Raw genomic sequence first — 25379 nt, 5'->3', positions numbered from 1 at the left:
TTGTAGAGAAGTAAAAAAAACAACCAAATGGTATCACCACGATCGGCAGGACTTCTTGAATCCAAAGTAATATCACCAAAGATAATATCACAGATCACATCTGAATACCCTGTAAGTAAAACTACACTGTGGGAGGAATTAGCACCTGATAAGCTAGAGCAGTGCTCAGTTGAATAATAATCATGTTCAACAATGCAGCCAACTTTACAGTCTTTAATAAATCAAATTGGAGATGGAAGTGTTAGTCAATTTTCTGAATATAATGTATACTCAAGCCACTGACCTGAGTACAGTCTCTTTTTTAATTGTAAACATTGATAACTGGACTTTGTTTGCAGAAGTTGACATGTCAGAGAGGTTATGAACTGCTGTCCAGATCCAGCATGGCCATCTGGCTTTTCTGGCAAATACCAGAAGGCCTGATGGGTTGGTCCAGCCCAAAACCCTGGCTGAGCATCTCGGCCTCTCAGTGCTCTGCTCGGCTAGAACACAGAGAGACAGGGATTTGATTTGCGACATGCCCCTGCCAATCAACAGCCCCTGCCCAACCCCTGCTTCTGTCCATAATTGGAAGAGCTGTGTGAGATATGCTACTATACATACATACATAAATTAAGTGCTTGATTCTGGCTATGTTCCTCAGGTGAAAGAATGAGGATTTGATTGTGGCTGATATCTGATGTTTAAGTGTCGAGCCACCATCCAGGACAAGATTCCACACACGATCACTGGTCTGTAATTCTGAATCCCCGAGTGTAAGTCCAGTTGGTTGGCTATGCTGCAGTCTTGTCCTTTGATGTTGCGGTCGTATCATAAGGACCTCTGTTTTATCCGGGTTCAGTCACAGCCAACTGGCGCTCATCCACTCCTGTAGTTCAGCTAGACAGCCATTTAGGGTTGCTATTGGGTTATCAGTGCCCGGAGCAAAGGACAAGTACAGTTGTGTATCATCTGCATAGCAGTGGTAGACCAGGCCATGGCGCCTGATTATTTTGCCCAATGGGAGCATGTATACTGCAAAAAGCATGGGGGATAGTATAGAACCTTGTGGGACACCACATGGCAATGGCACTGGTGGTGATGAGTTTAATTCAGACAATACTCTCTGTGACCTGCCCGTGAGAAATTATTTGAACCAGCTTAGGACTGTGCCATCCAGACCACAGAAATGTATCAGTCGCTCAATCAGAAGCCCATGGTCCACGGTATCAAATGCTGCCGAGAGATCCAGAAGGATTAATATTGAACAGTCACCTCTGTCTTTTGCCGTCAGAAGATTATTTAACACACACACCAGGGCTGTTTCAGTGCTATTTCTTCTCCTGAATCCTGATTGAAATGGATCATAAATATCATGGGTTGTCAGGCGGGTTTCCAGTTGATTTGCAACCACTTTCTCAATAACCTTTCCTAGGAAAGGAAGGTTTGATACCGGTCTGTAGTTGGTCATGCAGTCGGAATCTAAATTAGATTTTTTAAGAAGCGGGCTAACAATTGCTTCCTTTAGGGGTCCAGGAAAAATGCCTGTCTGCAAAGAGCATTGAACAATTTTTGCAAAGAGAGGACCAATTATATCCATACAACCTATTAGAAGCTTGGTTGAGGCTGGGTCCAGATCACAGGTGGTCGGACGCAAAATCCGAGCAATTTCAGCAGTGTCCTTTACATCCACTGGGTCAAAGCTGGTCCATGAAGGCAGGTAGCTTATATTGGCAGGCTTTGTAGTTTGACACTCCTTTGATGGCACTGTGGAGATTCCAGCCCGGATGGTGGATATTTTATCTGCAAAGAAGTTTGCAAACTCGTTGCATCTTGCCTGGGAGAGGGTCTCATCAGTCTGCAGGCATGCTGGCTTGTAAAGCATCTCCACTGTGCGGAAAAGTTGAGCTGGCCTATTGTTTGCTGCTGTGATCTCTTTTGACAGGAACTGTGATTTCTTACGAGTGATTGTCGATTGATATTCTTCGTTATGCTTTATTAGTTTTATTTTGTCATCCACTAGGTTAGTGAGCTCACTAACACTGTTGTCGAACCATGAAGCTTGACGTTGTGGTTTACGAGGTCTTATACGCACAGGGGCGATAATATCAATTGCAGCCATAATATCCCTATTATAATAACGGACTAGGGAACAGGGATCTTCACAGGTACCCAGTATAGCAGAGAGATCCAGATTTGCTGCAAGAGCCTGGGGAGTCATACCCCTCCTTGGACGATACCTGGTCAACTCCACGGGCAGAGATCTTATTTGAGGGGTTGCAACTGAGAACCAGAGGGAGTAGTGGTCTGAAAAGATGACTGGGTTTATTTTTAGGTCAGTGACTTCTAATCCAATCTGAAAGACAAGATCGAGAGTGTGACCACTTTTATGTGTGGCAGACGGAATGACCTGTGTGAAGCCCAGACCATTCATTGTGCACAGGAGGTCTTGGCCAAGGCGTGAGAGCTCATCATCCACCCATGCAATGAAATCCCCGAGGATGAGCCATCTTTGATGTTCCAGAACCAGGCCAGCAACAGTGTCTGCAATTTCTTGTAAAAATATCTTTCCATCTCCAGGTGGCCGGTAAATGAGAAGTACTCTGAAACCTAATCCTGTCGAACTCCGGGCAGCAATGCACTCGAATGAGCGAGTAATTTCAATTGGGTGGACCCTAAGTTTAAGTTCTTTTTTGAAGCAGATAGCCACCCCGCCACCCCTGCGGTCCAGTCTTGGGTTGTGGATGACAGAGTAGTTAGTTGGTACTGCAGCCTCCAATATAGGTGCTGCATTTTCATCTAGCCAGGTCTCTGTAATACAGGCTAGATCTGCAGATTCAATAAGGTCAGCAATTGTTGCAGTCTTGTTTCTTATTGATCTGGCATTACAAAGGACTGACCTGATTGGGCATACCAGAGGGCCTTCAGTTCTCTTTATGTTAAGTGCAGGAGCTCTGGGTATGGGGGTCACAAAGCAAGAGTTGACTGTTCTGTCCTTCCAAACACAGGGCCGTCTTTTGGGTATCACTTCTATTTGATTGTTCTTTGAATATGGGGGTGAGCAGGTGGGCAAAGGACTTAGATGGTTACCGGGGGAAATACATTTCCGGCCTGCTCGCTTCCCACGAATGCGCCTGTGTTTTCTTTTTAAAATGCCGAGGGATTGTAGAATAGAAGCCTGTGATGGATTGATAGGAACTGCAGAACGTGGTGGGCGGAGTGAAAGCATGAAGCTGGAGCAATACGTATACATTTGCTCATCAATGACAGATTACTATAAGTTTGAGCTGCATATGATGATGAGAGAGGGAGAGAAAGCAGTGTTTTTTTTGTTTTGTTTTTTCCTTTTTGTGATTTGTTTTCCCCCAATTCGGTGTGTGATCCAAAATTATAATGGGATTATGAACAAAGTTATTGCTATAACCTATTGGGTATATTTGAAGCAAGTGATAAATAAAATAACTGCTGATTTAGTCAATTATCCTAGGATAGGCAGTCTTTTGGAAAGATGTTAGAAGCCAATTCCTACTGTGTAGGTGTGAAAAGTCTCAGTGTGAGAGGCCTTTGAAGTAGATTTCTTGTGGGGGTAGTGATAACGTGTCCTGGAAATGGATCCTGATTTGAAACAGTGAGCCTTCAGCAATTCAAAGCCTGAATATACTGATATTAGTAGATTAATGCAATAAGTCAGTTATTTGTTGCTCAGAGAACAGAGGTGGATGATGTCTAAGTGAGGGGCTGGATGTAGCCAAAGATAGGTTGTAATCCACAGTACCTTATCTGGGCAATGTCCAATGCAGAGTACAGCAGCTGCTAAACTAAAGGATTTCTCAGTGGAGGTATGCAGAGGATTTAGTCCAGGATTCAATCCAGTGTGTATCTCAGCGCAGGAATGCAATCCGTTGGTTTTGATGAAATGTCCGCGTAGAGTAGTACAAGTTAAAGGTAAGTCCTTGGATATTTATGATGATTCATAGGTCAGTTGTGGTGAATTTAAGCTGTTTTATGGAGATGATCAGGAGCATACAAAAGGAGAGGCAGCCACCTTGGGCGCCAGTAGAAGAAAAATCATGGCATATGTACATTTTAATGATCTTGATGGCATAGAGGGTGTCATTCCGAGTTGCTGCTGCTGCGATCAACTAATCCACGCCTGTGCTTGTGCAGCCCTGCTAAGCTAATTTTTTTTAATGCAGAACAAGAGAAGCCCTGGACATACTTACCCTGTGCGACGATCTCAGCGATGCTGGGGCCGGCTTTAACGTCAGACATCCGCCCTCCGTTCTCCTGGACAAGCCTGCGTTTTCATCACCACTCCCTGAAAACGGCAGGCAACGGTCTGGTGATGCCCAGGAATGCCTTTCTGTCAATCTTCTTGCGGTCGCATCTGCGACTGCTTTCTTTGTTGGCTGCGACATAAGCTGGCACCCCCTGTCGCCGGGCAATGGTACGCGTGCGCAGTGCAGCCGCCACGCATACGCATTCCAGATGCGTTCGCACCGCAGCAACAAACCGCTGCGTGCGAACGGGTCGGAATGACCCCCAAAGTCCCAAAAAATTCAAATTAGGTAGAAAAGGTTAAATCATAAGACATACTTACCTAGATGGAATATTTCCTTTCTAGGAGATGCCTGGAGAGAAGTACAGTAGTTGGATGGTGAAAGGGGTGGGGCCAAGCTAATTATGTCATTAGGCCCAGCCCTCATGGGAAAATTGTTGCTACTGGATCCTATTTGCATATGGGGTGGGGTTTAATTACACAATTAGCATAGAACAATGCCCCCCACCCCCGTCCCCTCCGCAGGGACAGCAGATTCACTGTATTTATCTCCACATACTGCCCACACTTGGAAGTGGCGGAATGTGGAAGGAGTGCTCACTCTTCTGGGGTGCAGGGGAATACCTTAAAAATCGAGCATCTCCCCCAGGAACTAGTAGAGAAGGCAAGTAGGGCATAAGAAGTTTATAAATATAAATATTAATACTGATCTTATTTTAAATGAAGATTCTATTTTCATTTTACAGAAAAATACATCTGCCGTTAAAAGAGAGGATGAAGTTTATTGTCACTGAGCCAGAATCATTATGGGGCTGATTCTCATATGGGAGCAAAAAACAAAAACACAAGTAAAGTAACTTTGCACTTGGAACAAAACATTGTGCAATGCAAGAGGTGCAAATACATTTATTTTTTTGCATGCAGGGTAAATATTTTGCTTTTGCATGTATCCTACAAATGCAGATGGCTGTACTGTATTTTTACTTTTCAATTTAGATATGAATTTGGACACTCCTGGACTAAATGCTTGTCTTGTGTTAATCAACTAACCTGAGTATATGTTTAATTACTGTATCCAATGAAACCTGTTAATTTTGAATATTATAATAATAAAAATAATAATAATGATAATAATAATTTTATTTATATAGCGTTCTTTCTCCAACAGGACTCAAAACACTTATACAAAGTATATATGTATTTATAACTTTTACTTTTTATTATAGTATGTGGTGTATTACTGTTATAGGGAGTATCCAATTAGCCGCGATAGTATACCACAGCTAATTGGTTTGCCGGGGTTATCCAATTAGCCCTGATGCGGCACGCTCCTCCCTCCGATGCCGACACTTAGCGTGGATTATGTTGCATGTGGCTTTTCGAGGGTCCTATGTATTTTCGCATGAAAAGCTGGTGTTTTTTGCGGGACCTAATTGAGTAGGGTGATCAAAAAAACTTGAAAAATTTATGTTTTCAGCACTATCACGGGTAATTGGATACTAATGGATATTAATGTGCAAACTGATGGTTTTGAATAGATTTCCGCACAAATAGTCAGTGAGACATAATAATGAAATTATATTTTTTGTTTTCGAGATATAACAATATTGTGCATCAACATTTATGGTTTATATAACCATTTCGATTCGTTCTTTGCTGGATTCTATTAATATATAATTGCTCACAATGCGGAGGTCCATGGAATGCATATTTCCGCATTGGGAAACTGACAAGGCGCATTAAACGGAAGTGCGTCATTGACACTTCCGGGTTTGAAGTGGAATGCACCGTGTGCTTCAAACTGGTATGATCAAGCGCATGAGCACGCTGTCCACTCCTTTTAGTTTTATACCGCTTATTATTTGTCTCCACTATGGTTGCTTAGGTTACCTCATACCCGGAAGTTGTACTGATACCACTCATTGGAGTGCGATCGTGTCAATCCAGAAAATGCCCATGCAAATGTATACTATTGGTTAGGTAATGGTCACCATAGCAACCCGTTTTTACTGGAAGTTATATAAGGGTATGCTTTTTAAGGATTTATTCTATTTGACTAATCACATTTTGTATATGTATGTATTTATCTTATGTGGTTATATCATTCACAACTAACCACCCCGTAATATAAGGAAGAATATGTTACATTAACCCGTAATTACTAGAATGAGGGGTCGGGAACCAGCAGAGCTTAAATTGATTGCTCTGGGATCCCAAACTACAACCTGAGGAAGACAGAAGTATTCGAAACGCATTGGTGGTTTGATTGTGTTGCTCAGATCTGTACCTGCGGTATTCAGCTCATGTGGGAGTGATAATTCGGGCCCTTATATTATCTACCTACCACATTGTGCTGACGCTGATTACATCTTCCCTTATACAGGTTTACTGTATCTGTTTAAAAGCAACATATTTTTGTTTTATTTGTTTTATTGATTAAAGTCCATTTTTATATACAAATGTTTTTTTTCCCCATACTTCCATATATATGTGGAAGGAGATAAAAAAGAAACCACTATAGGGGTTGACAATGCATATTTCAATTAAGCATACATGTACAATTTTATACCGGATGATGATATGATAGAAAGTGTTTAAAGATACCTTTATATGTATGAACCTGTCTAATTGAATGTAAGCTTTAAAGTGAGCATCACTTAGCATCGTGGCACACCTTGGGTGATCTTTTATCCATTAATATCACGGACTAGAGGTTATACTATCCTCCATTACCAAAAGTCTCCTTTGTTTACTTATTTTTTACTACACATTGGAGCGTATTTGTGTTTCCCTTTTCTATATACATCGTGTGGAGGAGCTCGTATAACATCTGTTAGATGATGATATTCCAGGACCCATTTAAAGATACCTTTATGTGTATGGACCTGACTTTTTGAAAGTAAGCTTGGAAGTGAGCACCACCCTCCTTGATTATTGTACACATTGGGTGATCCTATTACGCCTTTCATCACCACAAGTGAAGGATTGATTTATTTTCTTTCATCCCTCTACCCTTTGACTGCACTCATCATTAAGACAATACTACACATTGGGACATTTTTTGTGCTTTCTCTCCACATGAACATTCCTATTGAGGAGCCAGTTTACCTGTGAAGACAAAGGAAATATTCATAAAGACTATTAGTACGAATTTGGTAACAGGAGTTTTTCTATAACCGTCAAAAATTAGCGCAAATTAATATCACCACCTGCATTGTATTGTTGTTTTTCTAGTTTTGATAACACTAGAAGATATTTGTTTTGCTGTTTGTTGTTGTCCAGTGCAGGGTTGTATCACTTTTTTTGTTTTATCTGATGATACATGCCTGTATTTATTACTGCACTAGTAGTGATGATTGGTAAATTTTTGTCTCAGGAGGACCAGAGGTGGGATGGGATAGAAAACCAGCCTGGGAAATTTGTGGACGTAGACCTTATCAGGGTGTGGTCTGATGAGGGGGTGGGGTCTGTTGAGAGGGGAGGGACCCCCTCTCAATTGTAAGCAATTGTGTCCTTCTTACTATATTTTGCTGCAGTTGTGTCTGAGGCCAACTAACAGTGGTAAAATATTGTAGAAGCGGTCCGCCATACCATGTAGCCATGAAAGCATCACTGGATGGCAGAGTTGATGTACTGCCAAGATGAAATAACAGAATGAATGGGGACAATGCAATATACGGTCTGTCATGTGGGGGGTGGGGCCACATGACAACACACAAGACAGGACCCACAGACACGTCAGCCTACCAGGAATCTTCCTGGTGAGCCCTATGGTCAATCTGCCCCTGCAGGAGACCATTCAAGCATGTTTTAAGTATAGACCATCTTACTTATTAGGGGCATGTTGGTACTGTCTATTATTCAGCAAACTCCAAAAACCAAAAGATAACTGTTCAGTCCTTCCTTAGCATACATGCTGTCACTAATGATATCATCAGATTTGATGTGCAACACATCAACCATGATGATGTCACTAGCAACCACGGGCACACACATATCGGGCATACACACTTCATGATATGCACCATTGTGAACAATATATTGGTCCATTCTGCCGGATCAGATGTCATATCTTTCAGTGTGTACCCTGCATAATGTAGTTACAACCAGTAGCAATTTTTACCTAGGGGCTGCAGAGTTGCATGCACAAGGTTTGATTGTGTGGGGATTTTTTACTTGTGTTTTTTGTTTTGGTATTTGCCCATGCACGATACATAGAGACTAAACTGCAGACAGTGGCCAAGGCATCGGGCTGCAGCCTGGGCATATCCCCACAGTAGGAAGGCAAAAACTGTTCACTTGGGAAGAGAATGTCCTCAGCATTTATAGTATTTGTTAGTATATAGTGGGCACACTTAAATTGTACACGTACCATATCATACTGACAGCGATGGTAGTAGTTCTCTAGGTGGAGCCATTAGTGTGACTATTATTATATGCCATATTCACCTATTCTCCTGGAATCTCCAGGAGACTCCTGAAGTCTGTATTGATTACTGGAAGAACCGGTCACCTCACACTTGATACCAAATTCCTAGTGAAATTGATGGGATGTTGGGCTTGATGATATGAGTGGAGTCACCCTGTCCCTGAAACTAGTTATCTGCATCTCTCCTCCAAAAGAGAAAGGTTGACAGGTATGGCCTATGCTTCAGTGATGTCACGAAGGGGTCTATTTACTAAGACTTGGATGGGGAAAAAGTGGTTGGAGATAAAGTACCAGCCAATCGGCTCCTAACTGCCATTCCACAGGATGTGTTTGAAAAATGTCCATCCAAGGCTTAGTAAATAGACCCCTAATTCCTACTGAGTTTATAGACTGAATATTGGGTAAATAATAACTGGCTTCATTCTATGCAAGCAACATGCAGAATGTATCCAATTCTCAATTTTTTTCAGTACATGGAAGGAACCTGAGTAAGCTTGATTACTAAATCATTTATAGCACTGTCAATATACAGCATATGTTTCATCATATTAACCATCAAGGAAGATCAATGTATGTTATATTTTACAATGAGTAATAAGATATGTTATCAGTTGCAATCTTACAGGGTATGATCAGGCCTTTCAGCGAGCTTCAAAGCCTCGTGCATCCCTGCAGCTGACAGCTTCCTGTTGATGTTTCTGTACCTGCATTGCAACAGGTTTCGATAAGTTGTCCTCAAGTCTCTATTAAAAAAGGCATAAATAAAAGGATTTATCAGAGAATTTGCATATCCCAGCCATAAAAATGTTCTCTCCATCCATAAGGGAATACAGCTGCACTCTGTTCCACAGATAAAAGGTCTTGCAGTTGAAAGTATAAAAAAAGGTAGCCAGCATACAGTGAAAGCCCCTACAATAATCCCAAGGGTAGTAGCTGCTTTTTGTTCTCTTTTAAAAATGGAAATGTTTTTCCTGTCGTTTCTAAGTAATCTTGAAAAATTAGTACATTCATCTGACTCTTTGTGTATTTTTACAACCCCGTTTGCAGATATTATTCCTTCACTTTCCTCAGATCGCGGGAAACCAGCAAACTTGTGCTTGGCTGCGCTCCGCTTGGCGGCTTTGAATATTCTGTAGTACATAAACAGCATCACTGACATTGGAATGTAAAAGGCAACGGCTGTAGAGTAAATAGTGTAGCCAAAGTCTTGACTAATTAAGCAAACTTTGTTATCATTGACATTCTGAGCCCAGCCGAACAGAGGAGGTAATGTGATAGAAGCAGAAAGTAACCAGACACAGAGAATCATTTTGGCCATACATCTCCCATTCTGCCTCACGGGGTACGTCAGAGGTCGGGTGATTCCAAGATATCTGTAAATAAACAGAACACCATTGAGTTTCTAGTAAATGTAGCATATATGCAGCAGGCAAAATATATACATCAGTAGAGGAGATACACCTTGTCCAAAGCATTGTAAGTGAAGCTAGCCATGCGAGGGGATGCAGTGCACTAATTGGGGTTTCATGTGTTAAAACCTACAATTTGACACCCAAAACCATAAAAAAACTTGTGTCAGCCTTATCATGGGTTGACCATTTCCATGCCAACCTTTTGATTATAACGACCTTTTTCAAAAGTCGCCATTTTTACTGTTGACCTTTTGAACCACATCTAATTCTTCCTGTCAGTTTGTCACCTCAGCTGTGTGAGACCTACAGAACACTTCACAATGCTGTTACAAACATTTCATATTATCACAGTGCTTCCCACTACCAATAGGATGCCAGCAAATATAGTCTCATTATGGTTTGTTTTTTATGCCATCTACCTGCAAGTATCCTCTTTTTACTTATATTGTAAAAAAAAAAAAAAAAAAAATGCAAGCTCCTTGTAAGGTACAATGTAAAATATAATTTTTTAAAGAATATTTTACACATTTTGTTTGTAGCTTTTTTAATAATATTTTTCACTTATTTGTTTTATGTACTCAGTGACTGCATTATATTCATCATACAGCAGTCAAAAATATAATTTAAGAGACTGAGGGGCAGATGTATTAAGCCTGGAGAAGTGATAAAGCAGTGATAAGTGGAAGGTGATAACGCACCAGTCATTCAGCTCCAATATGTAAATTGACTGTTAGGAGCTGATTGGCTGGTGCGTTATCACCTTCCACTTATTACTGCTTTATCACTGCTTTATCCCTTCTCGAGGCTTGATACATCGGCACCCCAATATGCTAAACCACAAAAATCTACATAATAATTTCAGATCTGTCCTGTCACCTCCTTGTGCACGCAGTGGATGCCTGGACACGCTCCCCAATGGCTCCCACTGTGGGTGAGGCGGGACACACCCTTCCTGGCTGCTGGAGAGAAGAACCTGCTGCCTAAATGGAGTATAGGAGTGGGGTTAGACGAGGTGGGGGTTGGAACAGAGCATGGTGAACAGAGTGGGGTGGGTGAAAGAGCAGGGGGTGTTACAGTAGAGAGAGGGTGTACCCAAAAAGAGTGGGGGTTAGGATGAAGAGACTGATGTTCTATATACTAATATACTGCATATTTGCTATTTAAAATATGACTAAACCTAACTGACAAGTTTGCTTATATTGTGTATAGGTGCTGAAACCTTTACAAATATATAATTAAAGGTAACAGCACCATGACCGAATGTTAAATATTTGACATTACCCCTTTAAATGTTCTCATTACACATTTAAAAATGCGAAAAGGGAAAAATTAATAGTCATCTTACATATGAGATCAAAGTCCATTCAACCAAGTATATTTAATTGTTAATATTACTGTAGCTTGCGTTTTGCATTGCAATTTTCCCTGGTGATTTCACAGGTTGATATACACAATAAGAGTATGAACTTGCAAACATTTGTTCATTCTCTAACAGCTGACAAGAATAACAGTGGCCAATTCATCAACGTCATGTCTGATAAAATGCTCATTACCATATACATTTTCTCTTCTTTTTCCGCCTGGCAGGATGACAATGGGGAGCCACAAGAGGGCTAGGAAATATTACTGAATTCTGAGTAAACAATATTAGGGCCAACAATTCGGGGCACACATAATAGAAAAAGAACATGACTTTCAGAAATGTTTGCTACTGTATTTGAAGGCAGAATTTATAAGGCATTCAGCTAGATTTTGTAAATACTAAAAGCTACAAAAACATTTTTAATTTATGATTTATATGAGAGGATATTACAAGAAGAGGAATGTAGTATTTATACATCCATAAATGAGTACTACTACAATCTTACTAAACCAAATGAATCTCCCAACATCCAAGAAATAGCTAAATATTTTCTAGCTCTTTAGTAACTTCAGGTAATTACTAGATAGTCCTGTACCAGAGAAAAGGCTTATGAATCAATGGGTCAACCTGAAAATGGTTGACAGTGTCTAGGCTGACCTTGAAAGGTCGACATGCACACAGCCGACATGGGGAAAATGTTGACATGTTAAAATGGTTGACACAGGAAAATATCAACATGAGTTTTTTTTTCTATTTTTTGGGTGTTGTTTTCTCCATAAAAGAACCGGGAACTCAAATTAGTGGACTGCATCCGCTAAAGTGGTTCGCTTCGTTTGCCATGCTGTGGGCAAGGTTACTTTTCCCAATTGTAGTCCATATGGATGGTAAAGTATGAAAATAATGACAATTTTCAAAAAATTGTTAAAAAAGACTCATGTGGACCCTTTTCTGTGTCGACCATTGCCACATCAACCTTTTGACAGTGTCAACCTTTTGTCCATGTTGACCTAATGCATGTCGACCAATAGTGGTTGACCTATTGACTGCTGACTTTAGTGCTGTCGACCTATCATCCGGATAGCAGAGAAAAGGTATGTGCATTGTGTGAATACAAATGTGAATACTCACTTCCAAATAATAAGTCAGTTGTGATAAGTATGAAAATAAAATTGGGATTGAGGAAAGTGAATATGCTCTAAGTAATATATTAGGGAAATATTTTTAGAAATAGAAAATTATATTAGGATAATAGATTGTCACAGTCAGTGGTATTTATTGATCTACTGTACTATAATATTTGTTCAGAACTATTGTCACTCATTTTACCATGTAAGTCAAACAAAATGACTCTCAGAGGTTCAGGAGCATTGCACGCAGGTTGAGATTTATACCTAGCCCCTGCCATAGTGTTAAACCAGATGCAAAGGGTTTATCATCTAATACCCCTTTCACATCGCACTAAAAACCCGGTATCGACACGGCAATATGGGCCAGTGTGCGATGTGAAAGCTCCTTTTCAGAATTAGCGGGTCGCCTGACCCGGTAATTCAACCCGGTAAAAAAGAAGGGTTATTACCGGGTTGATTACCGGGTCAGGCGCAGTGTGAATGGGAGCCGTTCCGATGCGACACGGCTCCCATTCACAGCATAGGGAGAGGCGGCGCAGGAGATGAGCTCATCTCCCAGCGCCGCCTCCACCCCCGCCGCTGCTGCGCCCCCCGCTGCTATGGCAACCGACCCGGTATATTGCCGGGTCGGAAAGCCAGCAACGGAGCGCAAATGCCGGATCCCACCCGGTAAGTACACGTTTCTCTTACCGGGTAGGATCCGGCATTTGCGATCTGAATGCAGCATAACTTGCCTGTGATTGAAGCCACAGTTCCTGATAATTACAGTGTTGCTTCATGAAGCAATCAATGCTAGGTGATTGTTCCATGAACATGCTTGTTCTGAATTCACCTTGCAAACCAATTTGACTTCAGTCTCTGACCTGCAGCTACTCCACTAAATATCCTGTTCTCTATCTGAAATTACCATGTACTAACCTGACCTGTTTAGTAACCTTGTTTTGCATTCCTTCTTGCATGCTTATTAGCAATCTGTGTACTAGATAATTGACCGGCTGCTTTTGAATTATTTGCCATCTGACACCACTAGCTACCATTTGACTTTCCATGTATCTGGTCTTTGCCTATTGTTTGAACTTCAACTGTAATAATCTCTGTATGCTATCTCTGGCAAGATGCGTATTACTCCTGACCATTTACTGCAAATCTGTGGTGACTGGACACTACAAGACAGGCAAGCAACATTTATACATACACTGTTGTGGTTGCTCACAGAATATTGCCAGTTGACTTAGGGGGGTTCTTCAGAGTAGTTAGGAAACCACAAAAGTTACCAATTGGGTGATACAACATGATGCACGGGACAGCTGCACAAATTCAAATTTCTCCAAAATACCAAGAGTTTAGTGGGTCTTAAGTTATAATGTAAGACATTGTTACTAAGCAATTAAGTTTTCATATAACAACAATTTCTTAACAGACAAGTTTAAAAGGAAAAAAAAAATGTGTGTGATGCACGAGACTTTATGTTCACTTTCAGGAGAATAACCCAATTGGGAAATACCATTTTGCACTACAGGTGAAGCAGATGTAACATGTGCAGAGAGAGTTAGATTTGGGTGAGTTAGATTGTTTCTGTGCAGGGTAAACACTGTCTGCTTTATTTTTTTTATTGCAATTTAGATTTAGTTTGAACACTTGCAAGTCAACGTGGTTTTTCCTCTAAGTGTTCTTTTTTAGTTTGCTAACAACTCTGGATAACCCCCACTAAAAGATGTAAATTATCGTTATTGTCTGCAACAAACATCACAAAAAAAAATTAATTAATTTAATTTGAATGGCTCTGGAGGCTTAAATTAACTATGACAAGTGGGACAATTAATTATGATGATAAACAGCTATTAAACCTTATATAAAATTACATTTCTAAAGGTTTTGTGAATGAGACAATTAATGTTACTGTACCTCCTCTTATGTCAAATATAGCAAAAGCTTTTATAATCTGCATCAAACACTTTGGCAGCACATGTATAGACCAGAAAAAAAACTGCACTACTTAAATGCTATCGGTTTTATGCACAGACAAAAGTTAGGACAATATTGGAGAGAATATTTTAAAATGATCTACTGTATTGGGTCAATCTATAGTTCAAAGTATTCTGGATGACAAAACATATAGCTTTACCTATCTCTATTTTTGGATAATGAGGTAGAGAATAAGAAATGTGATAAAACAAAAAAATGATTGTCACTTTAAATCTGTAATATGATTTGTTTAGAAAAGTTGACTTTTACACCTTTATATCTTTGCAAATAGTATTGTTCACTTGAAGATCACTTGAATTATATTTGTTGTGTCTTGATTATAGTATCAAATGACTATATTTTGAGCATTTGCATTTGACAGGAACTGTTTATGTATTTGTTCTGCTAGCAAAGGCAAGAAAATCATTTACTGTAATGCAATTTTCTTCAGTTAATAACTATGGTTAGCTAAGGAAACTGTCAGGAAAATTAAATAGATGAAAATATGCAATGTAAACAGGAGGGAAAAACAAAAGAAATCTAGAAATATATTCTAAATACTAGTAAAATCAATTTTGAATGATGACATTTGTGTGCAGGTTACAGAACATCAGTCCAGTTTATTAAATAAAAGGAAAACACAACAGAGTTTGGGCAAAATAGATAAATGAATAATTATCTAGACAATAAAATAAATAAATAAATTTTTTATATATATATATATATATATATATATATACATACATACTGTATGTATATGTATATTGATCTGTTTATATTAATTGTGGCTACTTTAAGGCACCTTAAGAGTAACTCTGAATTACTCCAACTATACCAATTATCAAATTTCTAGAGGTTTATATACACAGAAAAGGGCGCATACACTTTCACTAAATATTTAGGTATTATTTAATCATTAGAATGCCTTAAAAATATACAATTCATATAAATAGGATAAAATCCATGCACAGTACAAAACACAAAATAAATGCTAGTTAAAATGCTATTAGAGGAACTAATTACTACATCTGCAGTCAAATGTATACTATACTCGCAATTCCAACTTTAGGGCAATTGATTGTTCCAGAGCAAGTGACGAATTACAGTTAGATATTTAATGCCAAAAGTTCACTCAGTATCTGACAAGTAAATGCAACTCTAAAGTCACAACGATAATCCAAAAATGCTTATTATATATTAGAGATTAGTCAGTTAAGATTTACTCGGATCTCAAAAATATAATATTATTGGTTACAGGCTCTCACGTGTTTTGAATGGCCAATAAGATATATCCAGATAAATCCGAACTTGTGCTAGTTTGTTGAAAAAAGCAGAATAAATTGAAACCCGTTCATCTCTATTTTAAACCAGTGTGGTTCCTTTGTTTAATTAGTGTAATTATAGAGGTCCCGAAATTCTACAGTATGTGTGTAACCTTATGTTACTCCTCCAATGAGGAAGTTAACAGGTAGTCAGGTAGTCATCATTGCCTCCAGCCAAGCTACTGTACTTGTTTATTAGTATGTGTCATAGGCCTGCTTGGTTAAGCACTGAATAAATTGCGATACATGTCTTGTGGTTTACTTTAAATACTTAAGTTGTTCTCTTTATTATATAACCCAGTGATTCTCAAACTGTGTGCATAGGCGCCCAGGGGTGCCTCGTGTACTTACAGGGGTACCCTGGATTGGTGGTCCACAATCAATTCAAATTATTTAAGATCATTGTAATAGTCAAAACAAGTGTTTGTGGCTTCCAATCATAAAATATATGGACAAACAGAGATGAATCCTGACCCTCACCACATACCTGAGTCTAGGGATGACATATAACCACAATTTACTTAATTTCATATTTTTTTTCTCAATTTGTCAATACAAAACTTTTGGCCTAGGGATGCCGTGAAAAAATTCTTAAACTCTAGGGTGCCATGACACCACAAAGTTTGGGAACCACTGGTGTAACCTTTAACAATCTTCAAGGTATAAAGTTTGACATTTGTCAACCATTGCCAACACTTGCAATGTTATAAATGACAATTGTAACCTCTCAAAAGCTTCTCCGAAAAGCTTCTTGTCCGTTTATCCATTGGAACATCTCACAATTAATACATGTATCGTTAAATAGCTATAGATTATTATTATTATTATTAACAACAAAACATAGATTTATTATTAGACTAGCTGTTCTACCATTCTTCGCACGGGAGTGTCTGATTTTCATGGTTTTATATATATATGAGTGTTAAAAATTTGGTAAATCAATAGAGAACCTGTAGGGGAATATGGGTTACTTGCAAACTAATATGAAGGGGTGAGGTTAAAGTTTAACACATTCTCATATGCATGGATATGCTTTTCTGCAGGTAATAAGCGTAAATGATGTGAAAATGATACCAAATGCGTTTTGTGGATGACATGCAAATTGCTATGGTTGTTAAGTCTCTATGAAGACAAATCTGAGGTCTGTTAAGATACAATTCTCATATATAAGGAAATACCTATGGAGAGAAATTATGTCCGCACTTACTTTTTCAAGCTAATATGACTCCTGGTTACTGTGAAAAAAAATAACTACGCTGCAACATTGTCGCAGAAATGACTAAGTGGTTACAACAGTAGCCATTTAATATTCCCAGCAGTAATGCAGAAATCATAGAGAGATACGGATTATATGTAGAATCATTTATGTGAGAGGGTTTCAGTCTATATTTTTTATATAGATATAATTGTTTGGGATCTCTAGCATTGCATTCTGGATCCCACTTAAGGTCCATTCAGCAATTGTTGGATAAAATCTGAAAAATTATATGTATGGGAACTCCAGCACACACCACACGGGAATTTATAAGTGCAAATTCCCAAGTGGTAAGCACAGACACATGTATAGACATAGACACACACATATATATATATATATATATATATTTGGGCATGTGACGACTGACTCTGCCAGGAAATATTTATAGATCCGGGAATACCAAGCCAATGATCATCTGCCCCTATATTTGTGAAAGCACGTGTCAAGTGTGCACTGCCAAGATCAGCACTAAGTGTGTTTTAATCAATATAGGGGAGACAGTTACATTTATTAAATATAGGCTGCAACTGCCTTGTGCTGTGCAGCATGTATTTTCATTACTGTCCTTGTTTTTCCCATTTTCTCTTGCCCTTCATATTATATAGGTAAGAAATAAAAGTTATGTTTTAATATTATACATCATATCTATTCATATCATTTATATATAGATAGATAGATAGATAGATAGATAGATAGATAGATAGATAGATAGATAGGAGAACAGGCGGCACTCAGGAGATTTTTCAATGTTTCTTTTAATTAGAGTATCATCCAACAATTGTTTCGGGCCTCCGCCCATCGTCAGGGATGTACAACACCACATAAACACACAATATATAACCTCACAGATCCTTCCCCCTTCCATTATTGCACTGACTTACCTCACCTGCGTTCCTAACCTACGATCCGTGCACCCCGCTGACTGCGGCTATTCATTGCTGTACGGCTGCTTTCATACAGCGGGCGACGTCATCAGGAGGCGCCCGCAGGGAGATATATGTCAGGCGCATAACAGTTACCTAAGTGACCAAAACACAAAATATTTGAAAACATTGCCTATAATGCACATTATATGTATAGTATATAAACCTCCTAACAGAATCCATATACCAATACAAAACACAAACATATACATATTAAAAACGAAACATGGGACACTGTTGAAAAAAAAATCCCAAATACAGCATATTATGCAAGCGATATTAATTAGCAACAAGAGCATCACTAAGCGTGTAAATGCAAGTCATCATAAAGGGCAGTATAAACATGAACTAAAGAAAACTATGGAATCCATGTAATTCGTTTAACCCCCTTGGAGCCAGTGTATCTAATTTGAAAATCCAACAACTTTCTAACTGAAGCAGACTTTTACTTCTATTTCCACCACATATAGAAGCCGGAACGTGATTAATTAATTTGCTTCTGATGCTAGCTATACTGTGTGACTGTGGTGCACAGTGACGTGCCATAGGCTGGTCACTGGAACCTGTTTCAAGGGCCGCTCTGATGGCGGACCTATGGTTGGCCTTCCTCTCTTTAAACTGATATCCTGTCTTGCCCACATAGTAAAGACCACATGGGCAAGACAGCACATAAACCACAAAATGTTATGTGCACGTAAGTGGAAAGTTGATGGTGAACTTCTTGCCAGATCTAGGACGGCAAATGAATCACCCACTAACATGGAACGGCACATGACACATCCTATGCACCTAAAACATCCAGGTTTTCGTGAAAGGAAATGTGGCATAGGTTTAGATTTTGTTATTCAGTGACATCTAACTTTACTAACATATCCTTAAGGTTTCTACCCCTAGAATATGCTGGCATGATCCAAGTATTATGCAGACTAGGAAGATCTTTATCTGTACTGACAATAGGCCATATTTTCTTAATTTCTTTATTTGTCTTTATGCTCATCTCAGTATATCTATTGACCCAAGGAATCCTCTGTTGACTATCCATGACAGGAACCTTACCCTTCAAAGAAATGTCCCTAGGTATCTGACTCACCCTCTGTTTGGTGGCCAATAATAATTTATTATCATACCCCCTTTGTTGAAACCTGGACACCATTCCATCCAAGGCTTGGTCAATTTTTGAGGGGCCCCTAGTGATACGTCTCACTCTGAGCATCTAAGAATATGGCAATCCATACTTTAAAGAGGGAGGATGTAGGCCCCTCCTTGGAATTGTTTATACAATTGCTAACTCTTGTTCTGACTAGGAACTACTTTTTATGTAATGGTGATTTCTACTTGCAGAAGCTTGGCTGTGCGATGGGGTCCAATGTGGCCCCATTGTACGCCAATGCATTTATGTGCTGGATTAAGAAACCCCTGCTGTTGTGTAATCCTTACAGTCATCATATCATCATGTACTTCAGGTACATTGATGACTTGTTGATTGTGTGGGGGGTTCTAAGGAAAGTTTACAGGAGTTATTGGATAATCATAAAGCATCCTATAGTGTAGTAAAATTGACTTATAATTTGAGTACTACCGGCGTTAACTTTTTGGATGTCAATATAGAATTTACTAATGACCAGGTGATAACATCACTGTATATTAAGGAGACAGATCGGAATACAGTTCTCAAATCCAACAGTTTCCATCCTCCCTCTTTAAAGTATGGATTTCCATATTCTCAGATGCTCAGAGTGAGACGTATCACTAGTGACCCCTCAAAAATTGACTAAGCCTTGGATGGAATGGTGTCCAGGTTTCAGCAAAGGGGGTATGATAATAAATTATTATTGGCCACCAAGCAGAGGGTGAGTCAGATACCTAGGGACATTTCTTTGAAGGGTAAGGTTCCTGTCATGGATAGTCAACAGAGGATACCGTGGGTCAATAGATATACTGAGATGAGCATAAAGACCAATAAATAAATTAGGAAAATATGGCCTATTGTCAGTACAGATAAAGATCTTCCTAGTCTGCATAATATTCGGATCATGCCAGCATATTCTAGGGGTAGAAACCATAAGGATATGTTAGTAAAGTTGGATATCACTGAATAACAAAATCTAAACCTATGCCACATTTCCTTTCATGAAAACCTGGATGTTTTAGGTGCATAGGATGTGTCATGTGCCATTCCATGTTGGTGGGTGACTTCATTTGCCGTCCTAGATCTGGCAAGAAGTTCACCATTAACTTTCCACTTATGTGCACATAACGTTTTGTGGTTTATGTGCTGTCTTGCCCATGTGTCTTTACTATGTGGGCAAGACAGAATGTCAATTTAAAGAGAGGAAGGCCAACCATAGGTCCACCATCAGAGCGGCCCTTGAAACAGGTTCCAGTGACCAGCCTATGGCACGTCACTGTGCACAACAGTCACACAGTATAGCTAGCATCAGAAGCAAATTAATTGATCATGTTCCGGCTTCTATCTGTGGTGGAAATAGAAGTAAAAGTCTGCTTCAGTTAGAAAGTTGTTGGATTTTCAAATTAGATACACTGGCTACAAGGGGGTTAAATGAATTACATGGATTCCATAGTTTTCTTTAGTTCATGTTTATACTGCCCTTTATGATGACTTGCATTTACACGTTTAGTGATGCTCTTGTTGCTAATTAATATCGCTTGCATAATATGCTGTATTTGGGATTTTATTTCGACACAGTGTCCCATGTTTCATTTTTAATATGTATATGTTTGTGTTTTGTATTGGTAAATGGATTCTGTTAGGAGGTTTACATACTTTGTCTATATATATATATAATGTGCATTATAGGCAATGTTTTTAAATATTTTGTGTTTTGGTCACTTAGGTAACCGTTATGCACGTGACATACATCTCCCTGCGGGCGCCTCCTGATGACATTGCCCGCTGTACGGAAGCAGCCGTACAGCAATGGATAGCCGCAGTCAGCGGGATGCACGGATCGGAGGTTAGGAACGCAGGTGAGGTAAGTCAGTGCAATAATGGAAGGAGGAAGGATCTGTGAGGGTATATATTGTGTGTTTATGTGGTGTTGTACATCCCTGACGATGTACGATCAAAACAATTGTTGGATGATACTTTGTAATTAAAAGAAGCATTGAAAAGTCTACTGAGTGCCGCCTGTTCTCCTATCTACATTGGACGCATGTTCCTAGGGAGGGCACCGGAGCAGTTGTCATATCGGCAAGGGGAGTTCAGGCTACAAATGTGTTTTTTTTATACATATATATATATATATATATATATATACCATAAAAGAGTGCTCCTAACAGGAATTTTTTGGGGGGCTAGTCCCCACAAATCGCGTTTTTGTGAAGTTTTTTCATAATTCCAGGAGCACCTCCAGCCTCATTAATGTACACATAGGATTCGCCATCGAATTAACAATAGCTGGTTCTTATAAATTCACCGATATTGAATATTAAGCATTAAAAAGTCTGGTGCAGGATACAATTTTAGTTTTAGAAGTTGTCTTTGATAACACAAAGATGATCTCTTAAAGTGTGGTTGTGGCATGTGCTATGTGGGGAGAACCACAAGACCCCTCCACACGCAGTTTATGGAACACCGTCGTAACATAATGAATAACTATACAACACACAGTGTCTCGAGACATTTCAATTCTAAGCATTCTAATGATCCTAGCAGCCTCACAGTAATATGCATGGAATCTGTCGGACCAACAGCAAGGAGGGGGCGACAGATATAATAGATTATGTAGCAGGGAAGTGTACTGGATGCTGAAATGTAATTCCCTATATCCTGATGACCTAAATGAAACAATAGAACTCAATTCAGTCCTATAAGATGTATTTAATTTGTTATCTACGTGGCCTCCTTTGTCATTGGAATACCATTATCAGATTATATAGGTCCCTATTACTGATATGGCACCCTCTGTTGAGTATAACCACCATATGATCAACTTGTCATCCTGTTACATTGACCACAAGTGTCCTTTACAGTGGTGACTGTCTACTAAAATCATTGACATAATAGATTATGTTGAATGATGTGAAATACAATGGTACTATTATTGCATTATCATATTTTTATTATACAGGTTGAGTATCCCTTATCCAAAATTCTAAATCCCACATTTTTGGATCCCCTACTGAGATAATGACATATATATTATATATTATGTGTATATGTAGATATAATATGTAGATATATAACATATATGTATATATGGAATTATCTCAGTAGGGGAACCAAAAATGTGGGATTTTGAATTTTGGATAAGGGATACTCAACCTGTATATGTATAATATGTGGAAAAGATGAGTTATATCTCTAATAAATGTCCACAGTCATCTGGGTTTGCTACCTGTCTAGTTATGAATATAACTAATCATTTTTCATATAAATAGATATCTTATCACTCATTTTTTTTTTTCAATTTATCTTTTTAAATGAACTAGCTCTGTTCTCTTACTGTTTAAATCTCCACGATGTTATGTCTTTACTTTTAAGAATCTGCATTCTCATTACCATGGTAATAGATACCAAACAATGTCATGTGACAACAGAACAGAGCGCCGTGGAGACGTTGTTCTTAATTATAGGAACTAGTCAGTCCGTAAATGGCTCCGTTGCCAGGATACGGCTTCCTCTGCTCTCAGCGCCGAGTCACGTGACTATGTCTATGTGACTGGCACATGATCAGCAGAGGTAGCCAGATGCACATTGGGGATCTCTACACTGATGTATAACTAAGTGAGATGACCAGATCCACCAAATAGGAGAACCATGCTCTTGACAGCTCTGATTACGTGACCAGTGCGAGTCACGTGACCGGAACAGATAGAAGGAAATACTTCTGTTTAATATGAGATTGGTCTCATTTTTAAGGCTAATTTTACACATCTCACCAGGTACGTTCTTATGTGGGACCAGTATGTTTATGGTGAATGTACTTTGATGTTAATTTTTAGGACGGTTAGGGGTTTTGATTATCTGTAAGTCACAGGTGTTTTAGTTTACACTAATCTGGTAGGGTATATATTGAGACCCAAGCCACACTCCAACACATGCTCCTGAAGAAGCTTGGTCGTTGGCACCAGTGAAATGCATTGAGCCTGGAGGAGACTATTGACAAATCACTGGAGAACATTTCTCTCACCATTTGGAACTCCCACCTATATGATCAAACCTGGCATAAATTGGACTGCATCTTTCTCTGGACCCATTTCTTGCACGGAGTAATTGGAGCCACCCTTAAGCCATTAAACCATTGCACAGTGCTGTGCAGAATTGGGGACAAAACAGGACTCCATCATTATATATTAACAACCTCCAAGTACCATTTGTGGATCCTTTTCCACAGGAAGTCCTAGCCGGGGTATGATCTTGCTATAAATAAGGAGTCAAATGAATTTGTCATATTGCATGAACTCACCTTGCTAAGCAGTATCTTTTAATAGCATTTATGTTTTAAAGTGATTATGTTTATTAAATTCTATATATTTTAATCTCATTACCTACCGTCCTTGAATAATTAATTGTTAATTTAAGTGTAAAATATTTGTCAAACAACTAGCGCTGGTACCTATCATTTTGCATGTATATTTTACACCTCTAGGGAGTGACAGCGCACCCATTTATTTTGTATTACTTATGTTTTATTGATGTTTGAGATGGTTGACTTTCAATTTTATTTTTGCTGCTCTTCTTGCAATCCATGACTTTATATGTGTTACCACTTGATATAATTTTATGTACTGTGATGGTATGTTTTTTCTATTTATATGCAGCTGCATAACATGTGTACCATGTGCATGTACCTGTATTAATTTGTTTTCTTTATTAGTGTATTATCACTTTTTGTAAATGTGTGTTTGTAATACCCGCCAGCGCCGGGCTTAGCTCTGCACTCATCTGTAAGACCCACCTCCCGGCACTGCTGCAATTAAGACCCGCCTGCCGGTGACATCATCGGGAGGGCATGGTGAATCCAGCTGCATAGGGGGCGTGGCCTTGCAGGAAGACAAGGGGGCATTGCCTCGTGGCAGACCCTGTCTGCGACTGCAGCCCATGACATTGGAACCTAAGTCTATAAAAGGCTCAGCTACCCAGCAATCACATTGAGAATGGTGGTCATTTTTAGCTGGGACAACAGGATGGAAGAAGGGAGGCCCCGTGTTAGCCTGGCATTGGGGAGGGTGGCACTGCCACAAGGTCACAGTTAATGTAAGGTGCAATGCCCAACAACTAAATGGTTCCTTTTGAAGGGCCCAGCGATCTTAAGAGAAGGGAAAAGCCCTGTTATATAGAGACCCCCTCCAAGTGGCCGCAGATAGGAGGGGAAGCCCCTGAGAGAAGCAGGAAGTTGCCTCATGGAAGGGACTGCAGCTGGAGTAACAGAGCCAGCAGTTTCAGATAGAGATGAGCGGGTGCGTTTCTCCGAGATCCGAACCCCCCCGAACTTCACCTATTTTACACAGTTCCGAGGCAGCCTCGGATCTTCCCGCCTTGCTCGGTTAACCCGAACGTGCCCGAACGTCATCATCCCGCTGTCGGATTCTCGCGAGATTCGTATTCTATATAAAGAGCCGCGCGTCGCCGCCATTTTCACTCGTGCATTGGAGATTGAACGGAGAGGACGTGGCTGCGTTCTCTCCCTGAAAAGCTCCGTAATCTGTGCTCAGTGTGCTGCAAATATCTGTGCTCAGTGTGCTTCAAATATCTGTGCTCAGTGTGCTGAAAATATCTACGTTCTCTGCCTGAAACCGCTCCATATCTGTGCTCAGTGTGCTGCAAATATCTGTGCACAGTGTGCTGCATTGTGGGGATTGGGGACCACCAGTAAATAATTATAGTAGTACAGTACAGTAGGCCATTGCTGTATCTTGCAGCTCTGTGTCAAGTATACTATCCATATCTGTGCTGCATTATTGTGAGCAGTATATAGTAGGACAGTGCAGCATTTTGGTGACCAGCAGTATACATATAGTACAGTACAGTAGGCCATTGCTGTATCTTGCAGCTCTGTGTCAAGTATACTATCTCTGTGCTGCATTATTGTGAGCAGTATATAGTAGGACAGTGCAGCATTTTGGTGACCAGCAGTATACATATAGTACAGTACAGTAGGCCATTGATGTATCTTGCAGCTCTGTGTCAAGTATACTATCCATATCTGTGCTGCATTATTGTGAGCAGTATATAGTAGGACAGTGCAGCATTTTGGTGACCAGCAGGATACATATAGTACAGTACAGTAGGCCATTGCTGTATCTTGCAGCTCTGTGTCAAGTATACTATCCATATCTGTGCTGCATTATTGTGAGCA

General features: G+C 39.6%; 1 protein-coding gene across 1 annotated transcript in view; it reads right to left on the bottom strand.

Annotated features, from left to right (window-relative positions):
- HTR7 (5-hydroxytryptamine receptor 7) overlaps positions 1-25379 on the bottom strand; it is a 209768-nt gene that overhangs the window by 18751 nt on the left and 165638 nt on the right. The window contains exon 2 of the mRNA XM_063961677.1: positions 9311-10060. Coding sequence (XP_063817747.1) covers positions 9311-10060 — 750 coding nt within the window. The remainder of the gene's footprint in view (positions 1-9310; positions 10061-25379) is intronic.

This window comes from Pseudophryne corroboree, chromosome 3 (assembly GCF_028390025.1).
Source record: "Pseudophryne corroboree isolate aPseCor3 chromosome 3, aPseCor3.hap2, whole genome shotgun sequence".
NCBI lineage: Eukaryota > Metazoa > Chordata > Amphibia > Anura > Myobatrachidae > Pseudophryne > Pseudophryne corroboree.
The sequence above is the reverse complement of the archived record's forward strand: the minus strand, read 5'-3'. Positions and strand labels throughout refer to the sequence as shown.